The sequence below is a fragment of the Penicillium soppii genome (assembly GCF_028829465.1).
Source record: "Penicillium soppii strain IBT 18220 chromosome Unknown utg000001l, whole genome shotgun sequence".
In the NCBI taxonomy this organism is placed as follows: domain Eukaryota; kingdom Fungi; phylum Ascomycota; class Eurotiomycetes; order Eurotiales; family Aspergillaceae; genus Penicillium; species Penicillium soppii.
The window spans coordinates 1,492,704-1,511,930 of record NW_026643231.1 but is presented as its reverse complement, the minus strand read 5'-3'; the positions used below and the strand labels follow the sequence as shown (position 1 = coordinate 1,511,930).

The window sequence follows — 19,227 nt, the reverse complement described above, 5'->3', positions numbered from 1 at the left end:
CCCTGCACAAAAATTTCCCCTTTTAAGCTATGCAGTTTCACAAGACAAGACCTCGCTTAAAGACACTGGTAGTAGTAAGGGTTCTGCTTGACGCAAGTGGAGCCAGATTCGCAAGAAGTGGCACCAGTCCAGTTGATACCACCGCACTGGTAGTACTTCTTGGCGGATCCGCTAGCAGAGGCGCTGCCGTTGCTGCAGGCAGACTGTGTGGCAGACTGGGTAGCAGCCTGGGTAGTAGAGGGGGCGAGAGTAGTAGGGGCGGCAGTGGCGGTGGCAGTGGGGACTTCAACGGCGATGGAGGTCAGGGTGGTAGGGGCAACAACGGGAGCGGAGGAAGACTCGACAGCGACGGGAGCGACAGAGCTGACGATCTCGACCTGGCTGCTGGGGGTGCTGGTGACCTCGATCGCGGCGGTGGTGGTAGAACTCTGGGCGATGGTCTTGGTGGCGCTGGCGGTGGAGGTGGAAGAGGAAGAAGAGGAGGTGGAGGTGGAGGCAGAAGAAGTACCGTCGACGAAGTACTTCTCAAGGATGGGCAGGTAGGTCGAGTAAGCAGGGCCGTCGGTGGGCTCCAAGCTGTACATGTAAGAACCCCACCAAGGACCAGCAGCCCACCACTCGGCGCCCATCCAGACGTCGGTGTTGTCGGACATGTAGGAGAGCATGCCCTCGACGGCAGCCTCGCAGTCGCTGTTGACACCGCCGGCGAACTCGCCAATGAAGCCCTTCAGGTTGTTGGTTTGCAGCCAGGCGGTGGCGGACTCGAGGCGCTCCTTGCCGATTGTGCTGCTGACGCAGGTCTCGGAAGTGCCGGAGCTGTCGGCGTCGAGGTACTGGTGCATCTCGTAGACGATCTTGTCTTCGGTGTCGGTGAGACCCTTCAGGTTGTCGTTGTTGTCGGTCCAGGACCAGGCTCCGCTCCAGGCGTTGCCTTCGACGAAGATGTACTGGGAGGTGGCGCCGGCAGCACGGATACCGTTGATGGCGGCCTGGTTCAGGTTCAGGACAAGGGTCTGGTCAATGTCGTGGTACTCGTTGTCTGGAAGTGTGTTAGTGAATGTTTGCGTGGAGGTTGGTGGATGGCTTACTGGTGTCGAAGACAACCTTGGAGTTGGAGGCAAACTCAGTAGCAACGGTCTTCCAGAAGGCCTTAAAGTCATCAGTGGAGGTGATGACGCTTCCAGCGCTGTGGGTTCATTATTAGTATCATTCATGGTAAAGTTGTGGTCTGGTGCCACTTACTATCTTCCGTAGTTGTGGGGGTCAAGAACAGCGTAGGCACCGCTGTCAGTGATGAATGTGACTGTCTATAGAGCAATGTCGTTAGATCTTTCTGAAACATTTTTCATTGCCGCGAACACACCTTCTTCAAAGCAGCCAGGTAAGTCGCATCCGCAGTGCCGGTCATGCTGGATGGCACCAAGCGCTCCATCAAGAAAGGAACACGGAAGATGTTCATGCCTGCATCTCTCAAGACCTGGATCTTGGAGGTCTCGGGCCAGGTGTAGTCAGTGCCAAGGGTACCGGGGATGTTGCCCTGGCCGAACTCAGCACCAGACTCGCTGACGCCGACCCAGGTGAATCCATTGGCACGCTTGCTGACAGCAGCGCTCTGCTTGGTGCTAACAACTTCCCGTCCGCGAGGGTATGCGCAGGCCAGAGTTGCGGCACTGGCAGCCAAGGCGATGTTAGTGAACTTCATCTTGAAATATAAAAGAAGGTGATTGTCGAGTTTGACGAAGGAATGTGGGATTGAAAAGAAAAAGAACGAAAATCAAGAACCAGTCTTGAAGATTGAATGAAAAAGAATGTATTGGATGTAGTTCACAAATATCCCGGAGACCTTCTGTTATATACCCTCGTCAAACAGCGAGTAGTGTGAGCTAACGGAGAGTGTGGACAGAGTGGATTCACCGTTCGACACCACCAACTGAGCCACTTGGAGAATCCTCGGCTTGATGAGCAGGATCCCGACTAACCCGGAAAGCGGGATTCGTTTCTTCTAGACGCAGACTCTCTCCACCGGAGAAACCAGACGAACGGTCCCATTGCCCAGAAACCAATGGAACCAGCACAGACGACCAGAAACGGTCAAGTCTAGTATAAAGGTCAATATATTCCATAGTGAACCCAATATATGGGAGATTGGCCAGCAAGGCTTGGCTCTGTGGATAGGAGCCAGAGTGGAGATGAGATCACACTGCAGGGCCTGGCGCTCAGTATTAGTTTCCACGCCACTAATTTGGACCAGTCTCACCGTCAAAGAAAAACTAATCAATCCGATATTATTCTGATACACTCCCGGAATGAACTATCCCGTCTTGGGTGGGTGGCCGAGAAAGAAGCACGGGTAAATGAGCGATGCTCAAGATGAAACACGACGGCGCGTTTAGTATCACAGCCGTTACCGATCCCCGGCATAATTTGCCTAAATGAATCCGGAGGCTCCTTTGCAAACCTGTATGGCAGATGAAGTTTAATTTGGAGCTGGATCATATAAGATCGAGACCATGCTTCGATCATCCACTACTCTGCCCTTAGACGGATGGTCGTCCCGGGCATGAGTTGAGTTGAATTTCAGGAGGTTTGATGGACCTTCCATTGATTGCCTAATTAGCCATCTGGCATCAGATGAAAGGTACATGTGAATTTATCCAAAGCTGAAGCTTTAATCCTCGAGGAAATGGAAGTTATGAAGTTGTTCAAAAAAGTAAATCGTTGACTCCTGGTTTCATATCGCAACGTTGGACCCGCAAGTTTCCCCATTGGGTAAGCAATTGGGTGGTTTTAGACCCCCAAAACAGGCAACTCGCCAACCAGACTCCGGTAAGAAAACGGTTTGTAAAAAACTGCCCTTGTGTATCTTGTCATCGTTCAGAGCAAGCGGGAAGGAATACTTACTGAGTTTGTGCAATCCCAGGTCTCCAGAGGAATGTGAGAAATACCCCAAAGTTCGTTTTAACCTTAATTTTACTTTTCTTTTAAATATGTCTTTTTGGTAGTTCTAGAAAGAATAAGGGGACGAATTTGATGGCGTAGAGTGGACTGTTTTTTTCTAGCTCCGCGGATTCGAACAGGCGATCTCAGTTGTGATAAATATCACGTGATTTCCCAATCGCGTAATTGACAAAAAGCACCTCGGTACTTGTAAAAACGGCAACTTCATCAATATGCTTCTGTAAGGAAAAAAAAAACTGGTAGCTTCTCTTTGATTGAGCGTGTCATCCTTAGTGCAGGGGCCATGCTAATCTTCTCTGTATATTTTCATTTGACCAAATGCCCCGAAGGGCGAAGAGACGGACCTTAAAGTTCATTATAACCCCCATTTTGTGGCAGAATAGTACCGCTTTCTAGTTTGGATCTCGGTTCGTGGTCCGTGCATATACAGTGTCAAGGGAGTAGGAACACCAAATTGAAGATCCACATGTATTGAATGATGATTGATGAGCGAGGGTGACTGAATGTTGAAATGCATATTACTTATTCAATTTCTAGAGCTGAACTGGAGCTATAGTGTGTGTAGTGTTGAATTCAAACGAGTGGTCACCCTGCCCAACAGGCACGGCCTGAGCATCGTTGTCGTAAAGTGTCCTCTCAAAATACCGAACTCGCCCGTCCGGCTGTGCCAGGAGGACTGTCTGCTTCTGGGTTCCATAAGATCCAGATGTATAACTTTGATCCACTGGGCCGTTTGTGGGAGTTGCTTCATCTTCTACCCGAGCGGCTGCAGCCTTCTCTGCAGCTTGGTGGCGGTCGTTTGCAGTGCCGATGACGGGAATGAAGATACTCTTGCGCAGGTGATGTGTATATGTATCAATGGTTGCATTCTCTTCTGACAGTCGGGGCAGGGTATCGGTGCTGAGAACCTGCAGCAGACGATCAATCAAGACATCTTCATCTTCTTCTTGTCGCACATGCTCGGCAATAGCAGCTTCCATTAGCTTCTCCCCGTCAATGATCTTCGGCCAGCTTCTGTCATCAACGCTGGTGTTGCTCAGTCCGCGGGTCTGGTTCTTCTCCGTGGCTACCCAGGTGATGTGGTCCATGTCGGAGGATCGGTTGGAGACTATGGCCAAGGGTTCATTGATATGGCCACACACCAGGCTGAATCCTCCCACTTGCTTGGCTTCTGGGCTGGCCACGATGGCTTGTACGAATTCTCGAGTGGCTTCTTTTCTGTTTGGGGGGCTGGTGAGCCAGCTGTTGACGATGACACCTCGGCTGAAGAGCCCGATGGCTTCGCTAGCTTTGTCTTCACGATAGTTGGTGAGAACTGCTATTTTTCCGTGCTTGGTGACGCCCATCCAGGTACCGTGTGTTGATCGAGCTAGGTCGCGTGAGCCGAGGACGTGCGGGGATGGCTCAGGCCACCAATTTGGTGTGGATGTTGGCCGGTGGAGGAATTCCTGGATATGTTAACTTGGTTTTAAGAATATATTCTGCCCAGATGGTGTAGATAATTTACATCTCTGTTGTCAATTACGATCAAAGAGTATGACGGGTGGGCTGTTGAGATCAATGCGATACACATTATTGCAGTTCCGAGGTCCACCAGATCTATGACGGATAAATGCAATATTGAAGCCTGTTCACGTCGAATCGGACAGCGTCTGGGTATGAAAGACGAATGGTAAAAGAAAAGAGATTATTTATGAGAGAAGAAGGGAGAGGAGAAGTGGTCCGTTATTAGTACAGAACTCAGACATCGGGTGATTGGGCCGACCTGGATCATGATGGATTTGAGCTCAGTCAAGATAACAACATAGTAATGTAGGAACATGCCACAGCTGTATCCTCGGGGAAATATAGACAAGGTCATAGAAAGCAAATATATGTCAAGTCTTCTTCAAAATGCTGGATAACTACATAGTATATGCAGATATACATACGTACCTGTAAAATGATCTTCAACAATACAAGTGCTTCGTGACGTCAAGACGGATTATCCAGCTGATATGAACTTGTTATCGTGATGTGATTCTATGTCTTCATTGATTTATTTTAAGACCTTTGTTACTGTTCTATTTTTTTTCTTATGAATGTTCTTACCGTTTTCTATATCTTTGTTGCCTGTTCAGCCCCATTTTTTTTGTTCATTCGGAGTTCATCCCAAGACAGGCGGGGCTGACTGGAGATTAAAAACCACAGTGTCTCCGTGAATTTTTCTACCTTTAACAAACACCTCACTTTGGCCTTGGCCTTAATTTCACCATGTTCGGAATCTTTGCGGACATAATGTCGTGAGTTGCCGTCAATACAAGTTGTCCAGGTTGAACTGAACAGTTGGATCAAGCTAACACATCCATTTATAGCTCGGTCATCACGATCTTCTTCCCCGTCTTTGCTTCCTTTAAAGCCCTCCGTTCATCTGACCCCTCACAACTGGCACCATGGTTAATGTACTGGGTGGTACTTTCGGTCATCATATGGGCAGAGTCCTGGACATTTTTTATTATCGGCTGGTACACAGTCTCAAATGCTCGGTCTAGAATCGCAAGCTGACTCGATGGATTTCCAGGTTCCCATTCTATAGCTGGATCCGCCTCTTCTTCCTCTCTTATCTCGTTCTTCCCCAGACGCAAGGGGCTCGCTTCCTGTACCAGGATTACGTCGATCCATTTTTGGCACATCATGAAAAGGAGATCGAGGAAATGATCGGCCGCACCCATGAACGGGCCAAGACTCTGGGCCTACAATACTTCTATCGAGCCATTGAGTTGATCCGGGAAAAACTTCTGGGTCTACCCCCACAGCGCCCGGCAACACCCCCTCAACCAGGTCCCGCTTCCTATGCACAATCGCTGCTCTCGCGCTTCAACATCCCCGCCGCAGGAGCCGCTGCCGCCTCCAATGATTGGTATTCGGTTCTCAGTTCCGCCTTGGGCACGGTCACGTCTACTGGGAAGTCTCGCGAAGCTCGGGACGAGCAGCTCTCAGCTAGCGGCACTCTCTTGCAGCGCCAGATGCAGTCCATGTCTGGAGCCGATAAGGCGCACTTCATCTCCACCCAGCGGGAGCTGCTGGATCATCTGCATTCAACCCTGACGCGCGAGGAACAGGCCATTCCCCGAGGTGAAGACGATAATCTAGCCTACGGCGTGCCTTTGCGGAAGAACCGAAGCGAGAACTCGTTCGAGGTCGTCGATAATGAGGATCTCAATCGTCGGCCAGAGCGTAAGACTAGTGGCGGCTGGTCTACTGGGTGGTTTGGTAACGAGCAAGATTCCTCCGGGTCGTCTGGGACTGACTTCGCGGCCCGTGCCATTGATGAAATTGCCCGGTCGCGCGCAACCGGATACGATCGGTCTTGAGTTGGCGGGGATATTCCGCTCTTGGAGGGGTAGAACATGACAGAAACCAAAATAGAACTTCAACATTTAACTCTTGCTGGGTGAGAGACAGAGAATGGGAGGGCTGGGCCTTGGGAGGCATATATGGCTGTTTTTACCTTGCTGAATAGCGACCGAATTGAATTTTGAATTGACGAATACCTTCTTTCTCTTGTATACATAGCTATACATAGCTTGTATACAGCCGAGGATGTCAATCCGAATCCCTCCGGTCGGAGGAATATTGTCATTATGCATGAGGGAAATCAGATGTGCTGCAAGGACGGGAGATCGTAAGTATTTGATATCTGAGATGCCTCCTGATACTATTGAGGTAGGGGTGCATCCCTTTATGTTGAAGAGGCAGGAATCAATAGAACAAAAGGAGAACAATAGCTACGCCTTGGCTGGATTGAAGTACAATGTGTACATACACATGTATGTACTTGTGTATCGATACACGTACAATATGTTGGACTTGCTCTATATATAACATCTTGTCTAGTTTTTTTGAGTCTTTTAACTGGTCTTTTTTAATATATTTTTACAAACAATCTTTATCATATGCTTTGTAACCTCTTCTCAGACTTGTTCAAGGACCATAAAAATATAATATAAAATAGGTAGCTTCATTTGTACAATATTGTATACTAATACATCCATCGATGTATAAACCCAAGTTATATAGAGATGTGGCAAATGGGGAAAATGGGGCACAACTGGGGTCTATCAGGTTCCAGATTATAAGAATTCAATAGTCAGAGATACTTACGAGTCATCTCTAAGCCAATTGAACGAATTTGTAATGTTCTTAGGCCTACCATTCATTCTCTTAAGCCGCACTAGTTCGTACATCCATATAGTCCAGTAGTAAATCTCTTTGTAGGCGCACATGTCATAGGTGGCGTAGAGACATAACTCTGACTTTTCTCTTGTAAAAATTCCTAAACTTCAGATCATTTCTGGAATTCTCAAAGAGAATTCTTTATTTCAATTTCTTCGAAGGTGAGTTCGTCTGAAAGTTGTTCGTGAGAGCGCCCTTCCATTTTCTCTCCACAAACCCCGAATTTTTTTCCACCGAAACAACTTTTTCTTCATTTCCTCCCACTAACCTTCATCAACCCTTCAACAACCCACACATACCCTTGCACTGTTGACCAAACGCCGCTTCACTTGCTGCGTACCTGGTCTTCATTGCATTTGGAACTTCGTTTCCTTTTTTTTCCTTTCTTCTTATCTCATCCCTTTTAACCTGCGATAGGTTTGGATGTGGCACTGTTACGCCTCTACCGCGTCTTGACTTCACTTCGATATACACCTATCTTCGCCCTCTTCGCGCAGTTAGACGGAAACCAACCTGTCTAATGAGCTCGAACTCTCCTCAGTCGGGCCCCAAAGGACAAAGCACCGCTACCTCCGCTTCGACCCAGCCCGCATCCTCTCAGCCGACTCCTGCGGCTACCTCTTACGCCAACGCGACCAAGAAGTCCGCGACGGACTCGACCGCCGCCTCCGCCACCGTGAGCGGCTCAGCGCATAATGGGCAGAGTTCTGTATCTTCTGTGAACGGAAAACCCATGCATAACCCACCATCCAACACTTCGGGTGTGACCATCGTCAATGGGGCTCCCACTGCTCCAGCTGCTGGTGATCACTCTCGCAAGCCCTCTGTGACCATCACATCAAGTGGGACCTCCGGATTCATCCCTAACGGCGGCGCCCCGGCCAGTCGTCCCAACAGTCTTCAGTTTGGATTCGCCAACCAACAAAGCTCTCCTAACATGGGTGCCCCCGCTGTGCCTGCCTCTAGCCAGGCTCAGGCTGGTCTTGGTGCGCCTTCTACCAACCCACGTGTGACTTCTCCTCAGACTTCGCCTTCGCCTATTCCTCAGCCCGCCTCCAGTGGTGGTCGTCCTCCTCCATCAACTTACCAGGCACAAGGAAATGTGCCCAACTTTGGTAGCTTTGGGGAATCAGGTGATGCTAATGTAGGTTTCTCAATCCCTTCCTTCGTGAGCGATTTTGATGCGCAAACAAAAAAAAAACCTCACCATCCAAAAAATTATTGCACAACTGCACAAGGCGCGGCACATTTGTGCGCGACTTTCCTCCTCCAGAAGTCCTTATAATTGTTATTGCCTAGTTTTGCTAACATAGATGTGTCCAATTTCACAGGCTCCCATCGCCCACGGTCCTCCTCACATGCGTCGCGAGTCTTCTCAGTCTGCCCACAGCTCTGGCTTCCAGGGTGGCCGTGGCCGCGGATACTCTCAGTCTGGTTACCAAGGACAGCAGATTCCCTACTCTCCCAACCCGGGCTTCCGTCAGACCCCCAACCAACCCCGAGGTGGTCCCAACATGGGACCTCAATTCCACGGACCTAACCAGGGTCGTCCAATGGGCTACCCGAACTCGCCTCACCAAGCCAACCGCAGCCCTGCCTTGGCCAATGTTAACCCTACCACTCCCCAGATGAACCAGCCCCCAATGGCACACCCCCAGATGCCCCCCCAGTCCTACGGTTACGGCCAGCACATGGGTCCCCAAGCTGTGAGATCCCCCCCTTCTTCTTTTCCCCGTTACCCCCAGAATGCCCCTCGCCGCGGAAACCACAGGAAGTTCAGCAATGTCAAACGCAAGGAACAGCAGCAAGCCCCGTTGTACTCACCCGCGTATTCTGTGGATCTTGCGCCTGAGAGTGGACAATTTGAACAGTATCTGACTATGATGAAATCCCAACAGACTTACGCCGGTGGCTACGATCCCAACTACGCTGGTTACTACAACCAGGCTGGTTACTACATGACTCCACCTTCGCCTCAGCCCCGTGCTGCTGGCATGCCTTACAACCCCCAGTACATGGGCCAGCAATACTCTGCGCCGATGCCCCAGGCTGCTCCACTCTCGCGTACTCCTTCCCAGATGTCTACTGATCGCCCAGGTTCGAGCCTCGGCCAAGGATCAGCTCCTACCGCCGCCCCCGGCCACTCTCACACTGCCAGCCGAACCTCCAATTCTCCCGCTCCCAAGCCACACTTCATCATTCCCTCGGCTAAGAAGAGCCCGATCATCATCAAGGACCCCAACAGCGGCTCAGTCAAGACCTTCGAAAAGAACCCCGCCTCTCCTGCTCGCGCTACTCCTTCTCCAGTGAAGTTCACTCCTCCCCCCACTGCCACCCCCCTCCTCGCACTGCTAGCGCCACCGAGCACACTCGCTCCGACAGCAAGGCTTCCGCTGCCAAGACCGATGAAGAGAAGAAGCAGGAGTTGAAGGATGCCGTTCGTCTGAAGATTCAGCAAGACGAGGCTGCTCAAAAGCAGCGTTTGGCTGATGAGGCTTCTCGAAAGGCCACTGAGGCCGAGGCCACCCCTGCCAAGAAGGATGATACAGAGACTGCTCGTGCCGCCATTGAGGATCTCTCCATCAAGGAGAAGGCTGCTCCTGCCGAGGAGCCCAAGTCTGTTGCCGCCGAAGAGCCTAAGAAGGCTGCTCCCGCCGAGGAGCCCAAGAAGGCTCCCGCTCCCGCTCCCGCCCCTGCCGACGACGACGAAATTGACTTTGATGCTATTGAGCGCGAGATGGCCGAGATCGAGGCCAAGGAGCGTGCCGCTGAAGAAGATTACAACCGTGTCAAGGCAGAGAAGAAGGCGGATGCTGAACGCAAGGAACGTGAGGACCTTGCGAACTACGAAGCCAACATGAAGAAGGCCGAGGCTGAGGCTGAAGCCCGTGAGCTTGCTCGCGAGGCTGCTCGTGCTAGTGGTGAGCCCATGCCCAACGACAAGGAGCTGTTTGAGTCTCTCAAGAAGGGTGGACTCGGTGCCACTGAGACTTCCACTCCCGGTGACAGCGGCGCTGCCACTCCCGTCTCTGACATGGGCCCTCCTGCCAAGCCTACCAGCGCGGCCGCCAAGAAGCCTGCTGGCCTCAAGCTTGATACTCCCAAGCCCACTGAGCCCCTGCAGCCCACTCCCGGCATGAAGTCTCTGCAGAACGCCAAGTTCATTGTCGATCTCAGCAAGATTACTTACCCCGACTCCATTACCCCTCCCAACGCTGCCTTGAACGATGCCGCTCCTGAAGGCCGCAAGTTCCACTACGACCGTGACTTCTTGATTCAGTTCCAGGCCGTTTTCAAGGACAAGATCTCTGTCGACTGGGACATTCGTTTGCGTGATACTGTTGGTGACCCCAACGACTCTTCCCGCACCCCGTCCCGCACTCCCGGCAGCGCCATGGGTAGCCGCAACAACTCAACGCGCGGCGGTATGCCTAACCCTGCCTTCTCAATGGGCACTTTCACCTCAGCCCCTGGTGGCCGACCTGGTCAAATGCCTCCTATGGGCGGCGCCATGGGTGGTGGCCGCACCCCATCCAACTTCAGCAGCTTTGGACGAAATGGACTTCCTGTTGGCAACATGCGTTCTACCGGCTCTGGTGTCAGTGCTCGCACTGGCAGTAAGGGTACTCGCAATGATAGCAAGGCTGGCCGCAGCAAGACCAACGGCCGCAAGGATGAGGAGCAGAACAAGTCCATGCCCCTCACCGCTGGTATGGACCTTAAGGCTATCCAAACATCCGCAACTGGATGGAAGCCTCGCAGTGTCGGCCAAGGCGCTGCTGGCCCTGCCCCTGGTGGCACCGATGGCTATTTGGCACCCGATGTCGTGCAGCGCAAGGTCAAGGCTGCTCTTAACAAGATGACACCCGAGAAGTTCGATCGTATCGCTGGCCAAATTCTCGAGATTGTCTCACAGTCCAAGGATGAGACCGACGGCCGTACCCTGCGCCAGGTCATTCAACTCACTTTCGAGAAGGCTACTGATGAGGCTCACTGGGCTCCCATGTACGCCAAGTTCTGCAAGAGCATGCTTGAGAGCATGAGTGCCGACATCAAGGATGAGAACATTCGTGACCGCAACGGCACCGTTGTTGCTGGTGGCAGCTTGTTCCGCAAGTACTTGCTCAACCGTTGTCAAGAAGAGTTCGAGCGTGGTTGGAAGGTCAACCTGCCCGAGAAGCCTGAGGGCACCACTGAAGAGGTATGCATATCTGCAAGTCTAAAGTTTCTCACCTGCGTACTAACTACCCACAACAGGCTGCTATGCTTTCTGATGAATACTACATTGCCGCTGCCGCCAAGCGTCGTGGTCTCGGACTTGTCAAGTTCATTGGTGAGCTTTACAAGCTCGGCATGCTTACTGAGCGTATCATGCACGAGTGTGTCAAGAAGCTTGTCGACTACGAGGGTATTCCTGATGAGGCTGAGGTTGAGAGTTTGACCTCTCTCCTCCGCACCATCGGTGCCAGTCTCGATGCTTCTGAGAAGGGCCCCGCCATGATGGATGCTTACTTCGCCCGCATCCACCTCATGATTGAGACTCCCGGCCTGCCTAGTCGTCTCCGCTTCATGCTTCTTGTAAGTTACAAGTTCTATTCCTTGAATATAAAAATAACAACTAACCCAATTTTCAGGATATCATTGATCTGCGTGCCGCCCGCTGGAACTCCAAGGAGGCCGATAAGGGTCCGCAGACCATCGTCGAGATCCGTGAGGCCGCTGCCCGTGCTGCCCAGGCCGCAGAGGCCGAGCGCCAACGCCAGAGTAGCAACCGCGGAAACGGTGGCCGCATGCCCATGGGCCGCGGTGACGCCCGTGGCTTCGGATACGGCAACCAGGCCCCTCCTCCCGACTATGCCTCTAGCAAGGTTGGCAGCGACGATCTCCGCCGCCTCCGCGCGACCCGCAACACCAATCAGCCGATGTCTTTCGGCCCATCCAGCCTTCTTGGCTCGCGCACCAACAGCGGCCGCAAGAACCTCGGTCCTGGCGGCAACCTAGTCCGCGGCAGTGACGATAGCGCCGCCAGCTCACGCAACGGCACTCCTCCTACCAGCAAAAAGGACGACGCCTCCATGAATGCTTTCAGGTTCGTTCTTGTTCATGCATCCTTCTGAGAAATAAATACTAACAACCAGCTCTTAGTGCGCTTGCCGCCCTCGAAGACAGGGACAACATGGCGACTTCACCCCCATCGAACCCCACGTCCCCGATGCTCACCAAGTCGCAGCCCGCAGCCGAACGTCGCCCCTCAAAAACCCCGTCTGTCAAGGATGGCGAATCCACAGCATAGAAAGTTCTTAGGAGTTAATGATCAACGCTTTCCATTTCTGGTTCACAAAAGATTTCATTTCATTTATTTTTTTTTTGTTCCTGCTTTGTTTGCCATCTCCTCCCGGAGACGCGTCTGCTGTTCCCATTATGCATTTTTCCGACTGGTCGGTTCGAGGATTCATTTTTACTTTTTGCGGTTCGATACGACTTCATCAAGATCGTCGGTTCGGATCCCTTCATAGTGTACAATCTTCACATCTTTTTACTTCATTCTTTTCCTCCCAACTTCTCTGCGCTTTTTTTCTCTCTCTCGCTCCGGCGAGAATCTGGAACTGGGTTGATAGTAGGGCTTGCGGGCTTGCTTCTCAGTTTTTTCACGTTTTCTGATTCGGTTTCGTCTTTCTTTTCCATGCGTCAGTAGTGGAACATTTTTCCGTTCTGTCGGTTCCAAGTTGAACTTCGGGTGAGTGGTCTGACGAATACGATCGTTGTACGAAGGTCAATGGAGAGATGATCATGATCTGATCTGAAAGAGTTTGCTGATTTTCTTGCTGATTTTTGTCCTTGTCTTTTGATTTTTTTTATTGCATTTGCTCTTGTCCTCTCTCAATACCCGGAGCAGTCTCGGTACGATGCAGCTGAATTTACGGCCCTGTGGCAACCCTAATACATTTCTCCGTTCGAATCCTGTTCCTTGTAAGTTCTATCAAGTTCCATCTTGATAGAGCGATGATTTGATTGTACTAGTTCATGGAAAAATATACCCTATGTGTTAGGTTTACATATGAAAGTTTCAAATCAGTAACTTAGGACCGTGAGACAAAGAGGCGCATTGACACGAGCCACCTCCAATCCTAGAAAAGTTGAACGTTTGGGTGCTCTTTGATACACGTGCCTCATTCATTGTAATGCTTCCTACCGAAAGTTACCTCGGAGGTCCAAAGAGTAAGAATTGCATTTCCTCTTCAAGCGGTAACAGAGCCCTTTCCTTGAAGGCGTTGCAGTACTCTTTATCATCGAAATTTGCATCGGGGTTGAGGTATCCTTGTAGGCAGGTTAAAATAGCCTGGGAGAAGGCACATGATAATCTCCCATGAGACTTTTCCTCCTTGAGCCATCCCTCCGCTAGCTGGAGACCCAATTGATCATTCAGTAAGAGGTTAGTGATTTGATCATCTCCGAGTCTTTGCTCAACAGGCCGTCCAGAACTAATTTCAAGCAGCATAATCGCTAAGGCAAGTAAGTTCGAACAGGTTCTGTTGACGGGTATAGAATCGGGCCGTCGCGGACCAGCTCCTAAATTCTATATTAGCTGCGATGATATCGAAGTTAAATTTTGAAGCAACGCACCCCGATGGAATTTCTTCACTAAGGAAGGATATTTTAGGTCGACAGAAAATGGCTTGTTACTGTTCGCTCTTGCAAATACGATGTCCCTCTTACTCCATTCAGTTTCAAGCCATGGAGTATGATTTAGTTGAAAAATCGACGCTATCAAGGTGATAGCGAGTCCATACACTTCTTCTACAGGAAGCTTAGTTTGAAAACACGGAAGTACAGCCTCGAGAGATAAAGAATGCTGAACGTATTCAACAGCAGTCTCTTTGAAGGAAGGGCGTGATTTCAGACAGCCCTTATCATTAAGGCAAAATACCACAAATGGATGCGGGGGCTGCCCAATAACTTTGCATAAGCTTGTGATATGCTGCAAATTTGCAGGGTCGTGGTCGTCCTCGGGAACTGATATCGTCACGCGAACAGTCCCCGCGCTACTTTAGCGTCACCATCAGAGCTCAAAATGACAGTAAGAGAGAACTGAACAGTACGTACCACGACGGGAGTTCGTCAATCCTTATCTCAGAATTCAACCACTGAGAAGACGCATTGCAATCCCCACGAAGGCTCAATTCGAAACAAGTCGCTTGCGCCACCAAGTTCAAGCTAGCTGCTTGATGAGGCCTCCTCGTTTTCCTTGGCCTCCTCAGCCGTTGCTCGAGGAGCAGACGTGCGACATGCACAGGGTTGTCGTTACACCAATTTTGTGAAATTCCTTGATGTACTTTGGTCGCATTCTCTTGGATGGTATCCAATGATGCAGAAAATTCCAGCTTTGGACGACTTTGCGGTGTCTCATCCTGCAGCCTGTCGGCTCTAGTTGTCCAATCATCAATCTTCCTCGTACAAGCCTCCAAACGCTCCAGTGCTGCCTTCACGCGCTTTTTCTTCATGGTAAACTTGATCCTCTGCCCGAATTTGGAATTTTTGTGAAAAGACGGAGTATTCGCGATCTGCGAATTAAAGAAGACGATTGGCAAGAGGGTTTTACTTGTGAAAACCTACCGATATCAGTGCTGAGTCTACCTTCTAAGAGGGGGTGCACGAACCTGCTGTGATCCAGGGATATTGAGGCAAGCCGCTGTCTCGACCAGGATCTCTGACACTTCATCTATGGTGAGAATGAGTGGGTCGTATACCGATCCTAACTTATCGCGTAGACTGTCAGCAATGTCTCCCTCTCTCCACAATTCGTGTCGGGGATTCTCCATCATCTTGGTTTGGTCTGCGAGGTCGGCAAATGGCTTTAGTAGGAGACGAACGGCTTGGTCGTAAGAGGTATGTATTGTATAAAGCTCCCAGATCAACCTTTGTAAGGTCTTTTTCCAATGAAAAAAATCTTTTGTGGGAGCTGCCAAGTTCTCGTAGTTCTCGAGGGCAGATATAATGAGAGGAATGGCTCCTAGGACGAGTCCAGCTGCTTCCACTCCTGTCACCATTTTGGAATGAGAGGTACATCAACGCAACTGACTTTGGAGAGACGGTTGGCGAGATGAAACAACTCGAAAGAACAACGGCCCTTCCCCTCGACCTCGGCCGAGCCAAGGAATCCTTCCCTATGAAATGTGTCCCCGTGGAGCCTCCCGACGCGCCGGCTTCGACCAGATGTCAGCCGCACGTCGTTTTTTTGTTGCATCGACCCCGCTGAAGTGCAGCTCTTGGCGCTAGTTCTACGAATGATCTTTTGCCATTCCCTAGTATCCCTTCGTTATGATGAGGTATTTAATTGTGCTCGGGCATTGGAAAGAATCTCCGCGAACCGCGTGGATACACTCTTGGTTCTGTTGGGCCCTAGTCCACTCTAACGAGTTTGCGACTCATCAACAACAAATGATGAGAGTGAAGCTCACGAGGTCTACAAAACGATATTTTCTATGCCTCTGAGATCGAAACTTTAGCTATGGACGATATCGGCGCCCTTTCTACCTCTTGTGCAAGTTGCTTCAATACTCTGACACGATCGCTGCGCACGTCTACGGATGAGTTCAAAAAGCAGATGACGCCAATAGAAATTGATAATGAATATGCCCGTTTTAAGATTTGGGCTGGCAATACGGGCGCTTTACAGAGAGGTCGAAGTTCTCTTGACGCTAGATTACGAGACTCAGTGGTGCTACGAGCAGCCGTCCTCAAATTCTTGGGTCAGCTGCAAGACTCATTAAGCAAGAGTACGTTGCGTCGCGCTTCCTGCCATCCAGTTGGAATTTCTTACTGACTGTGATTGCCCAGGTGCCGAGATCACCACAGGCTCTCGTCTACCGTACGAACAGGGTGGCGATGTCACACATGGCCCCGACGAAGAAATTGAAGACGACAGTGACACCAGTGACACCAGTAGTGACTTGGAGACCGAGGAACTGGCTATGAGACTAGACGAAATCAAGGATATCATGGAGCACCTGTATAGGCTCTCGTTCAAGATACGCAATACGAGATATCGTTCTCTCACCAAGAAAGCTCTTCTGATGGAAGAAAAGGATCCACAAACCGGGAAAGACTTGTTCTCGACGTATGCCATCTTCGATCGTCGGCATGTACAAGAGTCACTCAATCATCTGCGCCTGCGCCCATCATTGAAGGAATTCGCTACTGAACCTGCACGAGACGCAAGTCACAGTCTTTTGGATGTTTTCGATGCCGGGGATCGCCTGCTAGATAGCGATAATTTTCTGCAAGATCGCTTGGCAAAAGCAATCACCGACCGGAGAAGGTATTTTGCATATTGGCGGAGACATGCTCTCAAGCTCTCACATGTTACGGATGAGCTAGCCCCCCAGCAGAATTTCACAGCTCTTGTGAAGCCCGCGGAACCTGTTTCCGAACCTCCAACCACACCCCTTATCTCAGGCAATTTCATACCGGCTCCAGGGCCAAAAACCATGGTGTCAGGAACCGATTTTTCCATGTATAACCGGGAACTGGACGACCAGCTGGATACAGAGACCATGATTTCTTACGCGACTACAGCCTATGACGTTGACGGAAATTCCTCAGAACTGCCTCCACCTCCTCCCGATGCGGCCAATAATTCAGAGTTCGTTTGTCCTTATTGCTGGATAGCTTGTCCGTCGAGACAAGGAAAAGGAAAGGCATGGCAGTAAGTGTCTAGGATCATTGGCAGGATAAGAGCATCGTTCTAATGAATATTAGAGAGCATATCCGCCAAGATCTCCAGCCGTACGTATGTACCTACGAGAAATGCCCAGAGGCCCACCGCATGTACGCCAGTCGGCATACGTGGCTTGAACATGAACGACTAGTCCACCGCCGCATATGGAGATGCTTCGAACACAGGTCCTTCATCTCAAAATCGGAAAAAGGCTTGCTGCAACACTTTTTAGATTGCCACAAAGGTCTAGATCAGCAGCAGATCGAAAGTCTCCTAGATATAGCCGAGACGACGGTAGCCGATGACCGAAAAACGTGCCCATTCTGCTACTCGATTGGACCTTTCGCTAAGGGCTTTTACAATCACGTGGCTTTCCATCAGGAACAACTCGCAACCTTTGCAATTCCACGAAACTTTGACAGTAACGAAGAGGAGGACTCTGGGAGAGCTGAAGGCATCAGATCAGCCGGTTCTTTGCGTTCCGTTGCTCTATATTTCACAGACGGTGATAGCAGCCTTGACAGCGATGAGAGTGACGTATCAGTACACAAGATCGATAACCCCCTACTAGACTCTGCAGGAATCGGGGACGACGCGGTCGTAAGGCTACTGCTCGACAAGGGTGCCAATCCCGAGTCGATGGGTAACCATGGCCAGACGCCGCTGGCGTGGGCGGCTACAAACGGCCACGAGGCGGTTGTAAGACTGCTGCTCGAAAGGGGCGCCGATCCCGAGTCGAAGGATAATGATGGCCAGACGCCGCTAGCATTGGCGGCTGCAAACGGCCACGAAGCGGTCGTAAGTCTGCTGCTCGAGAGGGGCGCCGATTCCGAAGCGACGGATAATCATGACCAGACGCCGCTGGCGTTGGCGGCTACAAACGGCCAAGAGGCGGTTGTAAGACTGCTGCTCGAGAGGGGCGCCCATCCCGAGCCGAAGGATAACTATTTCCAGGCGACGCTGGCCGAAACCATGCACAGGCGGGCGTTAGAGGACCAAGAAAAGGTGCTGGGGCCAAAACATCCAGACACGCTCACTAGTGTCAGCAAGCTTGGTTCAGTCCTTGATAGCCAGAGCAAGTATGAAGAGGCCGAAGCCATGCACCGGCGGGCATTACGAGACCGACAGAAGGTGCTAGGGTCAGAACATCCCGACACGCTTACTAGCTTTAGCAACCTTGGTTCGGTCCTTTCCCGCCAGGGCAAGTACAAAGAGGCCGAAGCTATGCACCGGCGAGCGTTAGAGGGATATGAAAAGGTGCTAGGGCCAGAAAGTCTACGCGCACTCACTAGTGTTAGTAACCTTGGCTTTGTCCTTGATAGCCAGGGCAAGTACGAAGAGGCTGAAGCCATGCACCGGCGGGTGTTACAAGACCGAGAGAAGGTGCTAGGGCCAGAACATCCAGACACGCTCACTAGCGTCAGTAACCTGGGTTCATTCTTTTCTAACCAGCAAAAGTACGAAGAGGCCGGAGCCATGTACCGGCGGGCGTTAGAAGGATATGAGAAGGTGCTAGGGCCAGAACATCTAGATACGCTCGCCAGCGTTAGCAACCTTGGTTTTTTCCTTGATAGCCAGGGCAAGTACGAAGAGGCCGAAGCTATGCACCAGCGGGCGGTAGAAGGATATGAGAAGGTGCTGGGGCCAGAACATCCAGACACGCTCGCCAGCATCAGCAACCTTGTTTTATTCCTTGATAGCCAGGGCAAGTACGAAGAGGCCGAAGCCATGCACGGGCCCAATCCATAGATTGAAATAAGTTGTATCTATTAATACTTCATGTATCATTATCACCCTCATAATGGTGTTTTGTTGGTATCGAATCACTTGTTCAAATATTTTGCATATCGAGGTCCAAACTGTGTCATATAGATTGTTGAATCCCCTTAGTCATGTCTTAAAGCTCACTTACTTTTTACAGTGAGCTTTCAGAAGGCTCTTGTCTTTCCAAGAGGGGAAATCAAACATCGAGAGGGACAGATTGATGTTTGGATAGTATCCCGGTAATTTAATTGGCTGTAGACTACGCTACAAATAATATAGAGATAAAATACAGTATCTAATCTGGCTCAAAGTCAAGATCAAGCTTGTCGAGTGCAAGTATTCATTGGAAGTGTAAGCACTGAGCATCAAGCTAAGCAAAAGGTACAGGAAGTGCTCAGAACGATATGTGGAGGAACGATAGGTATGGGTAGGGTATAAGTGCAGTCCGGGACCAATGACTAGTAAGTCAGTAAGTCGCAGGCAGTAAAACTGACCGAATGATTCGTATGCATCGTGAATATATGAGAAGCCTGATGTCCGATGTCATGCATGCTATGCTGCAACGCCAAGAA

General features: G+C 50.6%; 8 protein-coding genes across 8 annotated transcripts; 4 read left to right on the top strand and 4 right to left on the bottom strand.

Moving 5' to 3' along the window:
- Window positions 1-56: 56 nt before the first annotated feature.
- Window positions 57-1,702, bottom strand: egl3 (putative extracellular endoglucanase/cellulase; the record flags this gene model as incomplete). Its single annotated transcript, XM_057236109.1, has 4 exons — window positions 57-1,039; window positions 1,089-1,186; window positions 1,243-1,307; window positions 1,364-1,702. 4 exons carry the CDS (start codon window positions 1,700-1,702, stop codon window positions 57-59), a joined length of 1,485 nt encoding a protein of 494 aa, XP_057102912.1.
- Window positions 1,703-1,910: 208 nt separating this feature from the next.
- N7529_000577 (uncharacterized protein) lies at window positions 1,911-2,123 on the bottom strand (the record flags this gene model as incomplete). Its single annotated transcript, XM_057236108.1, has 1 exon — window positions 1,911-2,123. The coding sequence occupies one exon, from the start codon at window positions 2,121-2,123 to the stop codon at window positions 1,911-1,913; it is 213 nt and encodes a 70-aa protein (XP_057102911.1).
- A 1,368-nt stretch (window positions 2,124-3,491) lies between these two features.
- Window positions 3,492-4,531, bottom strand: N7529_000576 (NRDE family protein; the record flags this gene model as incomplete). The annotated part of the gene is made up of 2 exons (XM_057236107.1): window positions 3,492-4,406; window positions 4,466-4,531. 2 exons carry the CDS (start codon window positions 4,529-4,531, stop codon window positions 3,492-3,494), a joined length of 981 nt encoding a protein of 326 aa, XP_057102910.1.
- A 680-nt stretch (window positions 4,532-5,211) lies between these two features.
- On the top strand, window positions 5,212-6,311 carry N7529_000575 (HVA22/TB2/DP1 family protein; the record flags this gene model as incomplete). The annotated part of the gene is made up of 3 exons (XM_057236106.1): window positions 5,212-5,240; window positions 5,313-5,462; window positions 5,519-6,311. 3 exons carry the CDS (start codon window positions 5,212-5,214, stop codon window positions 6,309-6,311), a joined length of 972 nt encoding a protein of 323 aa, XP_057102909.1.
- A 1,382-nt stretch (window positions 6,312-7,693) lies between these two features.
- N7529_000574 (putative eukaryotic translation initiation factor subunit eIF-4F) lies at window positions 7,694-12,466 on the top strand (the record flags this gene model as incomplete). The annotated part of the gene is made up of 6 exons (XM_057236105.1): window positions 7,694-8,317; window positions 8,505-9,484; window positions 9,529-11,374; window positions 11,431-11,751; window positions 11,808-12,262; window positions 12,319-12,466. 6 exons carry the CDS (start codon window positions 7,694-7,696, stop codon window positions 12,464-12,466), a joined length of 4,374 nt encoding a protein of 1,457 aa, XP_057102908.1.
- Window positions 12,467-13,372: 906 nt separating this feature from the next.
- N7529_000573 (uncharacterized protein) lies at window positions 13,373-15,221 on the bottom strand (the record flags this gene model as incomplete). The annotated part of the gene is made up of 5 exons (XM_057236104.1): window positions 13,373-13,655; window positions 13,712-13,743; window positions 14,102-14,216; window positions 14,278-14,783; window positions 14,832-15,221. 5 exons carry the CDS (start codon window positions 15,219-15,221, stop codon window positions 13,373-13,375), a joined length of 1,326 nt encoding a protein of 441 aa, XP_057102907.1.
- Window positions 15,222-15,682: 461 nt separating this feature from the next.
- Window positions 15,683-16,883, top strand: N7529_000572 (uncharacterized protein; the record flags this gene model as incomplete). Its single annotated transcript, XM_057236103.1, has 2 exons — window positions 15,683-15,950; window positions 16,012-16,883. 2 exons carry the CDS (start codon window positions 15,683-15,685, stop codon window positions 16,881-16,883), a joined length of 1,140 nt encoding a protein of 379 aa, XP_057102906.1.
- A 38-nt stretch (window positions 16,884-16,921) lies between these two features.
- On the top strand, window positions 16,922-18,640 carry N7529_000571 (ankyrin repeat domain-containing protein; the record flags this gene model as incomplete). The annotated part of the gene is made up of 1 exon (XM_057236102.1): window positions 16,922-18,640. The coding sequence occupies one exon, from the start codon at window positions 16,922-16,924 to the stop codon at window positions 18,638-18,640; it is 1,719 nt and encodes a 572-aa protein (XP_057102905.1).
- Window positions 18,641-19,227: the final 587 nt, after the last annotated feature.